Source organism: Chlamydotis macqueenii, chromosome 2 (genome assembly GCF_036417535.1).
Source record: "Chlamydotis macqueenii isolate bChlMac1 chromosome 2, bChlMac1.mat, whole genome shotgun sequence".
NCBI lineage: Eukaryota > Metazoa > Chordata > Aves > Otidiformes > Otididae > Chlamydotis > Chlamydotis macqueenii.
Window position 1 is genome coordinate 101,132,501 of NC_141557.1, and position 11,732 is coordinate 101,144,232.

The 11,732-nt window shown below is 47.8% G+C and overlaps 1 protein-coding gene across 2 annotated transcripts; it reads left to right on the top strand.

The window, feature by feature from the left end:
• The first annotated feature begins 1,865 nt into the window (after positions 1-1,865).
• Positions 1,866-10,600, top strand: PTGR3 (prostaglandin reductase 3). Of its 2 annotated transcripts, none has more exons than XM_086740542.1 (3): positions 1,866-2,220; positions 2,672-2,805; positions 8,836-10,600. In XM_086740542.1, the coding sequence occupies exons 2-3, from the start codon at positions 2,693-2,695 to the stop codon at positions 9,758-9,760; spliced, it is 1,038 nt and encodes a 345-aa protein (XP_086596668.1). In that variant the 5' UTR covers positions 1,866-2,220; positions 2,672-2,692; the 3' UTR covers positions 9,761-10,600. The 2 variants fall into 2 exon arrangements, with proteins under 2 accessions (XP_086596668.1, XP_086596667.1); XM_086740541.1 differs by lacking the exon at positions 1,866-2,220 and adding an exon at positions 2,262-2,457 and having other exon boundaries at positions 2,492-2,805.
• The last annotated feature ends 1,132 nt before the right edge of the window (positions 10,601-11,732 follow it).

Below are 11,732 nucleotides of genomic sequence, written 5' to 3' on the forward strand. Positions count from 1 at the left end.
TAATAAAAAGGAGTAAAGCCCCCATACATACATATACACCGGATGAGAAATGTCAGTCACTCCTCCACCTTCCAAACAGTCACAGATCAAACAGTGTCACCACCGGAGAGGACTACTTTTCTCTCTTGCTCTCCCTTTTTTTTTCCTCCACAAATCGAAGCTTCTTCTGATACTAAATATAATGCAAACACATTTTTTTGTCATTGATTTTTTTTTTGGCTGATCTTGATCTGCAACAGAAGAGAAAAAAAAAATAACACCACCACACACACCAAAAATTGCCAAAACCAAGAAAAACCCCGGAGAGTGTGTGCAAAGAGGGAGGGGGGGGGGAAGAAAAGACATTCACTGAGTGGGAGAGATTAACGTGAACTGTCCCCCCCCTAAACTCCTGGGAGAGAAAGAGATCCACTCTCCCTCTCTTCTCTTTTCACTGAAATATAACACACATTCGGATCCCAGGGCTCTCAGACAGTCTCAACTGATAGACAGACACATCGAGCTGCTTTTCCTGCTTCAGTTTGTTACTCCTCCTCCTCTTGCCCACGTCACCCTGACAATTACAAATAGGTCTCACACAAACCCATACCTGTCAATCTTTTTAATTGCTTTGTTTTCTTTTTTTTTCCTTTCCCCCTTTCCCCAAGCTAAACAATATGACCAAAAAAAAAAAAAAAAGGAAGTCTTAATACAGCGCGGCATAAAAGATTCCTCATGTGAGACACGCGTTGAGGGGGTTGTTATTATAATCCACTTGCTAAAGTGCTGTGCAAGACGCATGTGCCGATTTAACTTCAGCAGAGGTCTTGTTCCAGCAGCAAACTTAAAAAAAAAAAATAAAAAAAAAAGAGGCAGGAGATGCTACCTCGCCGTGGCACACGTCTAACCGGCATTGAATTAAAAATGATTTGTGGGAGATTACAGTTCATCCTTACTTTAAAATACCAACAGATTGCAGAGCAAGAACTGCAGCATATGAGACATGCTGCTAATAGATTTTGCACAGTATGTGTCTGGGGATTTATATAATGTTAACTGCAAGAACAGAAGGGTTCTTCCCTTTCTTTTTTTTAAGTCCAGAAAGCAAATAAAAACTACCCAGCTGGTTCCTAAAGGAAGACACTCGGAACTGCAATTTTGCTCTCTTTCGGGCAGAAGGGGATTTAGCCTTTTGCTTTTAATTATTAATACCGCACAATCGGGCAATGAGCAGTTTAAACCGGTAGGATGGAGTTAATTCTGGGAATTACACGGGAGCTCCGTCGACATCGGTGCAACATCTCTATTACGTTCCCTGCCTCCCTGTCTCCCTCCCTCCGCGCAGTTGTACTAAGTTGGGATTGGCGACTCTATCAAAACATTTACTTTGGTGCCTTGACCCACTTGATTTCCTGCGCAGGTTCCCTCTCCCAAACGTATCCTACAGCGAATGGCGAATTTTTTTTTTCTTAAGGAAAAAAAAAAAATTCCTGACAGTAATAGAAACCGGGGGAAAAAATCTTGCGACCTCAAGAAACCGGTAGCGGCCCGTTAACCTGGCGGGACGGGACGGAGTGTCCCGCTCGCCAAGTACAGCCCGGCGGCGGGAAGCGCTTCCCCCTTTTAAATCCCCTCAAGGCGCCGCGCGCCGAGCCCGCGCCTCGCAAGCCGCCCCAACGGCCGCAACCGCCGCCGCGCGCGCCCCGGCCCCCGCGCCGCGTTCGCGCGCGGCCGGCCGGCAGGGAGGCAGGCAGCGGCTCGGGGTTGATTCGTAGCACCTTGCGAGGAAGTGAACGTTTCGCACGGAAGGGGCGGAGCCTCCGCCCGCAGGCAGCGGCTCGTCGGCGGCGGCTAATAACAACGTGGGGAGATTCGCGGCAACTTCTCCTCGCTTCTCTCACCTCATCGTTTATCGTGCTTTCCTCCTACTTCTTTTTTTTTTTTTTTTTTTGTAAACTAAACAACTGGCTGGGGGAGGGGGTGATCCGAGGTTTCCCTCTCTCCTGCTTTTAAAATCCCTTAGTCAGAGGCAGCGTGCAAATTAAAAGCAACCGTTAGGAGCAAATCCAGCCTTCCGTACCTCCGCCTCACTGGCAGAAAGAGCGCAGCCCCCACCTTGCCGTCCGTCCGTCAGGCAGGGGCAAGGCGGTGCCCGTGTGTGTCTGTGTGTGTGCGCGGCGAGGCGGGTCCCGCGGGCCGGCGGGACGGGCGGCCGCCCGAGAGGGCCGGCCTTGCTGCCCGGTAACGCTAGCAGCGGCAGAAGACGACCTACTGCCGGGGACCATTTTGCCGCCGCTCCTCTGGCGGCGTTTCCGCGTGGTGGAGGGGCTGGCTGGGTGGGGAGGGAGGACGCGGCAGGCTGCGGCTCGCTGCGCAGGGCTCTGTTTACACACGCGGATAGCTGCCCTGCGGGAGAGTTTCTCCTGCCGGCTCGGCTGCGGTGGGGTCCGGCGAGCTGCCTGCAGAATCCCGAGCTGGGTGAGGGCGGTGGGGCAGAGGAGAGCCGAGGCAGGGCATGAGTTTTAGAGCAAGAAGTGGCGCTTTGCTGAGTTCCCGGGCACCGCGGGGCTGGTGGTGGTGGCGGCAGCTGCCGTCCTGCGCGGCGGTGGGTCCCGCCTGGTCCTACTTCGGTGGCAGCCGGCCCCGGCCCATCCTGGACATGTCCTACTCCCGTCACTTTCTGGATTTCCAGGGCTCGTCCATCCCCAGCTTCATGAAGAAGCTGGTGGTGACCAAGCTGAGCCAAAACTTCAGGGAAGCGGTTACCCTGCGGCAGGACTCCCCCGTGCCACTCCCGGGAGACGGAGACCTCCTCATCAGGAACAGGTGAGCCCCCGCCCGGCTCCCCCCACCCCCCCCCCCGACTTCCCGCACCTCGTGGCCTGCTCCCTCGCTTTGGAGACTGGCTTCAAAGTTGTACCAGCTGCCATCTGGCGACTGTTAATTTAATTTTATTGTTGTTGTTTTGAACAGTTCGGTTGCCCCATCCACGTGTGTGGGGGTGACACTTCCTCTTTCTCCTCTTTCCTTGGGGGGTGGGTGTGTGGGCGCTGCTCCTGGCGTACGTCCGCCCGAAGGAAGAGAAGCACCCCAGGCCCCCCCCCACCTTTGCCCTAGGCGGGGAAGAGGCAAGTTTTACGTTCAGCCAGCGCCGAGGAGGGAACTGAGGCGCCGGGAAACGCTTGCGAGTCCTTCCCAGCTCCCTGCCCGGCCCGGTGACACGCACGTACCCCCGGGACGTGAGCGTGACCCCGTCGTACCCACGCAGCTCTCCCGGGGACGCCCACACCGGCCGCTCTCCTCTCAGCCACCCAAGCCCTTGCTGCCCCGCCTGCCTCCCCCCATCCCCGCCCTCCCCGGCGCTGACCCGGAGCTAGCCGTGACTCACCAGGCGGGCAGAGGGCCGGGGCCCGCCGCCCCGCCAGCCCCGGCCGCCGCGGCACCACCCCCGCCTCTGCGCGCCAAAAGCGGGCGGCGGGGAGGGGGCAGGGCAGGGGCCCGGCCCGGCGCGTCGCGGCCGCCCTGGCCAGAATGGGAGCCCACCGTTGTTGGTGGCTTTTAGAGTGGAGCCGGGTCGGGCGGGGAGCGAGGAGGTGACATTTTGTTTTAACATAACACACCGTAAATCCCGCGCCAGCGCTAGGACGGCGCGTCCGGCGCGGTGACCGGCTCGCCATGAAATGAAGGCTCGGAGGACAAAACGTGCGTCCCCCCAGCCGCTTCCATAAACCCGCTTGTTCTCGGTGGCTCCTTCCTAGGCGCTGTCGTTCCTTTTAAAAGTCAGCCTTTTGAAGTTCGGAGGTTCCTCTGCCCACGAGGGGAAGCTGAAACTCTGGGAACTTGGGAGCAGGCTGCGTGGCTGGCACAGAGGAGAGCAGCGCGCTCAGGTTCTTGTCAAGCAAGGAAATCGTAGTAATACCACATAGTTTGCCATGCTCTCTGCTGGAGCTTAGAGATGTTCAGAAGCACCAAGTTGGCTTGAGAACAATATTGGAAGTTCTGTTGAGGCAGTGTGTGACTGTGTGTATGGTGTGTGTAATCTCTAGCGTGTGTCCATATGTAACGTAAACAGTAAAGAGAAGGGATAAGGAGAAAGAAGAACAGGGACTCCTCCAGGAGCCGATGGGAAAGCTTCTGTGGCACTTTAATCCGATGCTGACATCTCCCACTAGGATTTCTGAGACCAAAATTCCCTCCAAACCTCCAAGTCTAAAACATTGTGTGGCTGCATCCACTAATGACCATGAAACAGTAATGGCATGAAACAGCCATCAGGCTGGAGTTAAATTCTTTTTTGTGGAAGAGGTCGAAAGGCTTGAGATACAAGTAGCAGGTCTCTGCTAGGGTAATGCAAGGCAGAGTGACATCCTTGTTTCTCAAATCCCCTCCCCCACACACATGCACTTGGAGTCTTTCTCACTCCCCCCCCTTTCCTGTGAATTTTTAAAATATATTCTTTTTTTTTTTTTATACAGCTCCTAGTGTAACTCTTCCTTTCTCCCTCTCCCCCCTCCCTTTGCTGGGTGGGCTCCCTGGGTGCTAGGGGGATGTGCGCACCGCATGGTAAAAAGGGCTGAGGTGCAGAGCTTGTACCAGACTAAAGGCGGGAGCTGGTCCGCAGATTCGTGCAGGCAATCACAGGGTTTTAACACATCAGCCTATTTCACACGTGTTCACACATGCACGAGTGGGGTTGGAGGGGAGGGAGAGGTGAGGGATGAAGTCGAGATTTAGAGTTTATACGTTTTGTATTATTTGGGGTTCTGTGGCATTTCCTCTCTATTTATTATTATTTTCTGGGGAATATCACAGAAGACACGGGATCACATTACTGAAAAACATTCTCTATGTATGAGCTGCAGCAGGAAGCGAGTTCTGAATGTTTCCCCCCCTCTCGTCGCTCTGGGAAAGCATTTTCCCATCCTGAAAGGATGAGTCCATGGCTTTATTTAGGTTTGGGTTTTTTTTTTAAAAAAAAAAAAAAACAAGCCCTTAATACAACTATACATTTTCTAATAGGTAGAAACATACAATTAAAACCAAAACAATAAAGGACTTGAGTTCCAAGAGTGCATTTGCGGATTTGCTCATTTTACTCCCAGTCACGCCCATGAATAGTATTAATTGCTTTGAGCTTTTTATGCAAAACAATCCTCATCCGCCACAATAAAATCTGGTTTTGGATTTAGGGGACTGGGAAATTAAAATGTGCCAAGTTTCTGTATGGATGGATGTTTTAAAATAAGATGCAGTTAGAGAGAACTTTCTTCCCCTCTTTCTTCTCCTTTAGAGAACTAAGCCAGCAACCCTTATTTCTATTTTTTTTATAAAGAAAAAAATAAGCCATCTTTCAGAAATTCTTCAAAACTAGATATCGATTTAAAGCTTTTTTTTTTTTTTTTTCCACTTCGAATCTGTATAGGAGAGGAAGAGGAAGGGAAAAGATGAATAAAAAATCCTTAATGAAGCCGTTTAAGCTTCCTATGTCTGTTTGTCCTGGTTGGGAGGAGGCGGGAGGGAACAAGGTTCATCTATTTTATTGCAGGAGAAGGACCCAAAAGCTATGAAGAGCTGGTCATTCCTAAAGTTGTTGGGGCATTTTAGAGATTTTCTTGAGGAAGTGACACCTTTCGTTTCCAAAATACCTGTAAGGATTTACTGTTGGACTGGGAGATGGGAAAAAAGTTGATAGAAAAGGGAGTAAGAGGGGTTGAGAAAGTTTTTGAACCAACGGACTGATGTATCACAGTGGGAAAAGTGGAGGACTATCCCTGCTGAGCATTTGGTCTAAATCATGTTTTTCTTGCGTAGTACTGGTTTGGACGACTTTGTTTTGTCTGCGTTTAAGGCCGTGGTGCTGGTTTTCAGTGTCTCACGCTTTATTGTGGTATGAAAAGCAGCATTTCCTCCCCTCGGTGGTGTCCTCCTGTTTTCTGTAATAAACGATATGAGGGGGTTCAACACAGTCGAGTGTAAATAAAACGGGTGACTCAATGTGCGTACTTATTTTGGGAAAAGCCAATCTCTAGCTTTTTTTTTCCCCTTCTCAGATTTACATCTTGAAATGTTGAAGGAGCAAGCCTCAATCGGAAACTGCTGAATTAAATAATACATTTTAAGTAAGAAAGTAAAACAAGACAATATAAAAGATCTGAAAGGGGTCTTAAAACCCACCAGCACCCCAAGCAGTTGTTACTTCTGTGCTCTCCTTTTTTCGGTCTCAGAAGTTAGTAAATTGATCTTCAACTTGTGAATCGTACTTATTCCTACTTTTAAAAGCAAGATAATCTAAGAAACTGCGGGCACATCCTACAGCCTCCCTTCTGTCAGCTGGAATGACAAGCCAAATTAGACAATATATTTTAATCCAGACGCTGCGAACGATCGTTTTCATGTGCGAGGAATCGAAGAGACTAATTAACCTTTTTTTTTTCTTTTTCTTTTTCTTTTTTTTTAAAGCTGTACCACACGAACAGCAGTTTTCAGTTTGCACACAATAAAAAGAGAGTTTGAAAAAATTTGGAGGTGGGGGAGTAGGGCTGGGCGGCAGGCTGTATTGATTAATAGTGTAATACCAGACACGGGGCGGGAGCGTGAGCACGCGTGTCTGTGTCTCTGTGCGTGGACGCGTGTGTGTGTGCACAGGGGGGCGGGGACGAGCTCCCCGCGCAGCGGGGCAGCCCGAGGGGCTTTGTCCGCCCCAGTCTACCGCCGGCCGCGGAGTCGGCAGCACCGCCCGGCCCGCTCCCGAGCTCCGCCTGCGCCCGTGCTGGCGGGCAGGGCCGGCGGCGCGGTGCCCCAGGCGCCCCGCATCCCGCCGTCGCCCGTCCGCCGCAGCACCGCGGGAAGCCCCGCACCTGGCCCGGCGCAGCGGGGAGGCGGCCGGGTAGCACCGACTGCCGCGCCGCGGCCCCGGTAGCCGCACGGAGAAGTTGCGGAGCAGCCCGGAGCGGGAAGGGTTCGCATCCTTTCCGGCCCCCCAGCAAAAGCAGCCGTGCCTGTGCTGGAACCCTGCTCGCACGGCCGGCCCCGTCCCCGCACGCAAAGTTTGTGTTCTCAGCGGGTCATTTGCCTACTTTTGTGCTCCCCCCGCTGCCGCGCAGCGCTGCGCGGCAGCGGGGGGAGACTGCTAGAGGGAAGGAGATGGGGGCTTGTCACTACTGCCGCCGCCCTGCCTCCCCTTCCCTAGGCTGTGCTGCCCCCGCGGAGGGCACGGCTGCCCCGCACCGGGCCCAAGCAGCGGTGCGGCGGGAGGCTCAGCCTGGTGGGGAGCCAGGACCGGCCGGGGGCTGATGCGGGACTGCCGAGAGCCCGCGGCTGGGCGACAGGATCGGGGAGGGGACGAGCGCAGCTCCCCGCCGGCCTCCGGCCCGCAGCTGCCCTCCGCAGAGGCTGGGGTGTGCGGGCGAGAGGAGGCTGGTGCGGTGCCGGCGCCTCCCCCCTCCCTGCTGCGGGTCCTTCTCCCGGGTCCCCGGGGACGCGGCCTGCTGCTGCTACTTTACCGGTCTTTGTAGGGCTGTTAGCAGTACAGTGTGGGAGTTACCCTACAGCAGGATAATAGGGGATTTTTTTTTGTACCTAGGAACGAGACGTAGGCATTTTCTGTTGCGGCTGAGCAGTAAATTGAAGGCAGAATTAAAAAGAGCAACAGTCACCTTCACCTATTTTATGCATGGATCTGCTTATGCATACTTGCCTTTTTATATATAACACATTACGGTGGTGAAAGTTTGAGGCTCCCCGTGCTGTAAAGAATGAAGGAAATGAAAATGAGAGAAGCGCTTTTAGTTCTCCTTGCTCTGTGTGCAGGCGGTTTAAAACTACACGCACGTATGAGTGGAGCCTATCGCTAACTGCAACAATTAGAAGTGTGCTGTTCGCCTACCTCTGCAGCTTTTGCACAGTTTCAAGTACACCTTTCAGGTCATCGCTTCCATGTGTAGCAACAGTCCTGGTCTTTCTGTTGCATGTGTTTCTTTTTGACATTTTCTAGTTAACAGGATCTTACCCGGTCTCGTTTCCCTGGCCTGTATAGAGATAGTATTGTGGAGGTTTTTTTTTTAAAAAAAAAAAAAGTTATTGAAGTGTTCTGTGTGTTTACCCTAAATCTTAACTTTCTTTTAGGCATTATTTGCTAGAGCTTAATCAAGTCGTGAGAATGTCTCTGTCCTTAAAAAAAAATTAATAAAATTGGCATCCATTTTCACCTGTTAGAGGTCAGTAGGACTTGATACTCAGTCTTACAATTTTAGTCCTTCTGTGCAAGGTTGTTTCGATGTGTTGCAGGTAATTTATATAAAGAAAAATATTTTAACGTTGACATTAGCTACATCAAAAGGCAAATTTGCTGTAGTGACTCTATCAATTAAAAAGTACTTGCCTACAGTAACATGACCTTGCAAATGACATCGATAGTTAATATGATCGTTAGTCATTAACAGTATTATTATATTCAAAAATGTAAATTTGTTGCCAGAATCCACATATTTACCACTTTGCACATTTTATTCTTCAGTATTTTCACATCTTGTATAAAGTGGACAACTAATTTTCATCCTTTAATCTTGTACAGAATTATTTTTAGTTTGCTTCGTTTGGTCAAATGGACCCGAGGAAAATATAAGTTGGTTTTTATTCTTTTCTTCTAGCAAATTTGTCTTTAATTCTATAGTAAGAGAATGTAAACTACGAAAGTCTGATAGAAGTAGTCTCTGGAGCATACTCACTACTCAAATGCACCAAATAATCAGAAAAAAAAATCTCATGCATATCCCACGAATCGAAATTTAAGATTTCTCATACGACAAAGGCTTGTTAAGGAATAAATCTCGTTAATACATTTTTGTTTTCTTCTAGATTTGTCGGCATTAATGCATCTGACATAAACTACTCAGCCGGTCGATATGATGCATCAGTCAAACCCCCATTTGATATAGGTTTTGAAGGTGTCGGAGATGTGGTAGCATTAGGACTCAGTGCTAGTGCTGATTTTACAGTGGGTCAAGCTGTGGCCTACCTGAAAGCAGGTTCCTTTGCTGAATACACAGTTGTGCCTGCCAAACAAGCAGTTCCTCTACCCTCTGTGAAACCCGAGTTTCTTACTTTAATGGTAAGTGGCGCTACCGCATACATCAGTTTGAAAGAGCTGGGAGAGCTGTCTGAAGGCAAGAAGGTTCTGGTGACCGCAGCAGCTGGAGGAACGGGCCAGTTCGCGGTGCAGCTTGCAAAGAAGGCAAAATGCCATGTAATTGGAACCTGCTCCAGTGATGAAAAGGGTGGTTTTCTGAAATCCATTGGCTGTGACCGTACAATCAACTGTAAAACTGAAAATGTTGAATCTGTTCTTAGGAAGGACTACCCTGAAGGTGTGGATGTAGTGTATGAATCTGTTGGGGGAAAGATGTTTGACTTGGCTCTTAACTCCTTGGCTACTAAAGGGCGCCTGATAGTTATTGGGTTTATCGCTGGCTACCAAAGCCCTACTGGCCTCCAGCCCATTAAAGCAGAGTTTTTGCCAGCAAAACTATTGAAGAAGTCTGCCAGCATCCGGGGTTTCTTCCTGAACCATTACCTTTCTGAATACAAAATGGCTCTGGAGCACTTGCTCGAGATGTATGAAAGAGGAGACCTAGTTTGTGAGGTGGACTTTGGAGACATGTCTCCGGAGGGCAAGTTCACTGGCTTGGAGTCCGTGTTCCGTGCTGTAGATTACATGTACATGGGAAAAAACGTTGGAAAAATTGTAGTTGAATTACCTCACTCTGTCAACAGTAAGCTGTAAAAACAGAACAATGACATAAATCAGAAGAGAGAAAATGGGCACTTCATGTCTCAGAATTACTAGAAACAATTTCTTTTTTTAACCTTAGTAATAGGTATTATATTAAAAAACAGCATTAAGGTGTTAATTAAAAGTTTTGTGGTTTTGTTTCTGTTCTTGGCAGTGCCCAGATCGGTGGCTGTAGCACGGACTTAATGGACCTGTGTTTGATTCTGTCGCTTAGGCTAGCATGAGACAAGAACATTGCTCTTGACAGAATAAGTCTTGATGCAGAGGCAGATTTAGTCTGTCAGACTGGTTTGATAATACTTTATATATAGTTCAGCTCAGGGAAAAAAAAATTCTTTCAGCAATTTTGATTCCCTGATTTAAAAATAAAGTTGTTAGAACAAGACTAGGTAAAAGAGTCATATCTTGTGGTTGCTCTATTAATCTCTTGAAGTTTCTGGAAGAAATTATGCTCTTCATTTTTTGTCACAAACACGATAATCGTAATTCAGTTGCATCATGGATCATAGTAATATTCCTTGACTGGTTACACAGGGAACATTCATCCTCCAATTCTGACATGTCAGTAATATTAAGAAAAGCAACTTGACTTTTTTTTTAATTATGTCTTTCGTTAACTATAAACAACCGTGCAGTTTTCTTTTAAATCTTTAACTACAGGTTGCAACATAATCTCATTTTCTTGCCTTTTCATTTTCTACTCTTACTGTTTACTGTCTGGTCTCCCCTATAGTCAGAATTACAAAATTATTGGAGTGGGGTTTTGAGGCGTGTTCACCTGTGTTCAGGTCCTGTATGTTTTTTGAAGATTTAATAAAGTTTAAAAAGCTATTTAAGTATTTGTGGCATTTATTCGTATCGAAGCGGGTCTTGCTGACTAGCTCCTTTGTAGGTTATCTCCATGTTGTAGAGTTCTTTGACTCATGATTCTTGTTGTGACTTCCCGTAATCAGGCTGCTGCTTCTACTTTTACCGAATATTGCTCCTGCAGAAGCCCTTTTACAAACAGCAAGACCATTTTAAATCTACAGTCACAGTACATGTCCTGACGCTCAGACATAGAGTATCTAGTGGGTGCAGTTAAAAGGTTTTGTAAAGTTTTGAAAATTCTTCCTCACTTAATAGATATTATTGACAGTACATACAGTGGGAATTCCAGCTAGAAGCGTAATATTTTCCAGAACAATAAAATACTTTATGCTTGCTCTGCATCTTTTTTTCCATAGCAAAAGTTCAAGATCTTAAAGGCTGATTTTGCCACATCTTTTGAAATGATATACATTTATATGCAGTTGGAGAAATGGAAATTTCCTAAGATCATACACCTAATAATAAAAGTAATGATAGACTGATAATGTCTGGGGATTGAAGGAAAAAATCCAGGGTAAACTTAGTTTTTGGGTGTTATTCAGGACTGACTGGATGTTTTTTAAAAGTGACATGTAGGAAAAACTTGCATTTTACTCAGTAGTACAGGCTGTAGAAAAAGTCTTTTTAACTTTGATTTCATGCATTTTTATTGTAATTTTTTTAGTGCATATGTCATTAGCATCCTAAAGAATTGTGTACAACAAATAACTGTCCCTTTTTTGGGCTGTGTCTGACTACTGGGTTAAGTCCCACTTTGGAGGATTTTGGGAAAAGGCAGAATGGCCTGAGTCTTTGTTACCATTTCTCTTACTCAAGCTGAGCGCCAAACCACTCTGAAGTGTTTTCACTAAGATCTGCTGGTAGAAATATGCTTCCTCTTCCTCCTTTAATATTACAAATATTGTGGTGTTTTGTGTGTTTTGCATAATTCAAAAGATATATTGGCCTTCCAACCAGGTGCTAGTAAGATGCAAACACTCAAGTACCATACAAGATCAGAATATACAATGTTCTCACTGTCTTATTCCTGGGCACATGGTTTCTTTTCTTATCCAGAGAAAAAGTGGCGCCCTTGGTCGATAAATGCAAATTT

Coding starts and splice junctions, on each gene's coding strand:
- PTGR3 (XM_086740541.1), top strand. CDS start 2,495: ATGAGTTTTAGAGCAAGAAGTGGCGCTTTGCTGAGTTCCCGGGCACCG. Junction 2,806..8,835: donor GACCTCCTCATCAGGAACAG/GTGAGCCCCCGC, acceptor GTTTTCTTCTAG/ATTTGTCGGCATTAATGCAT.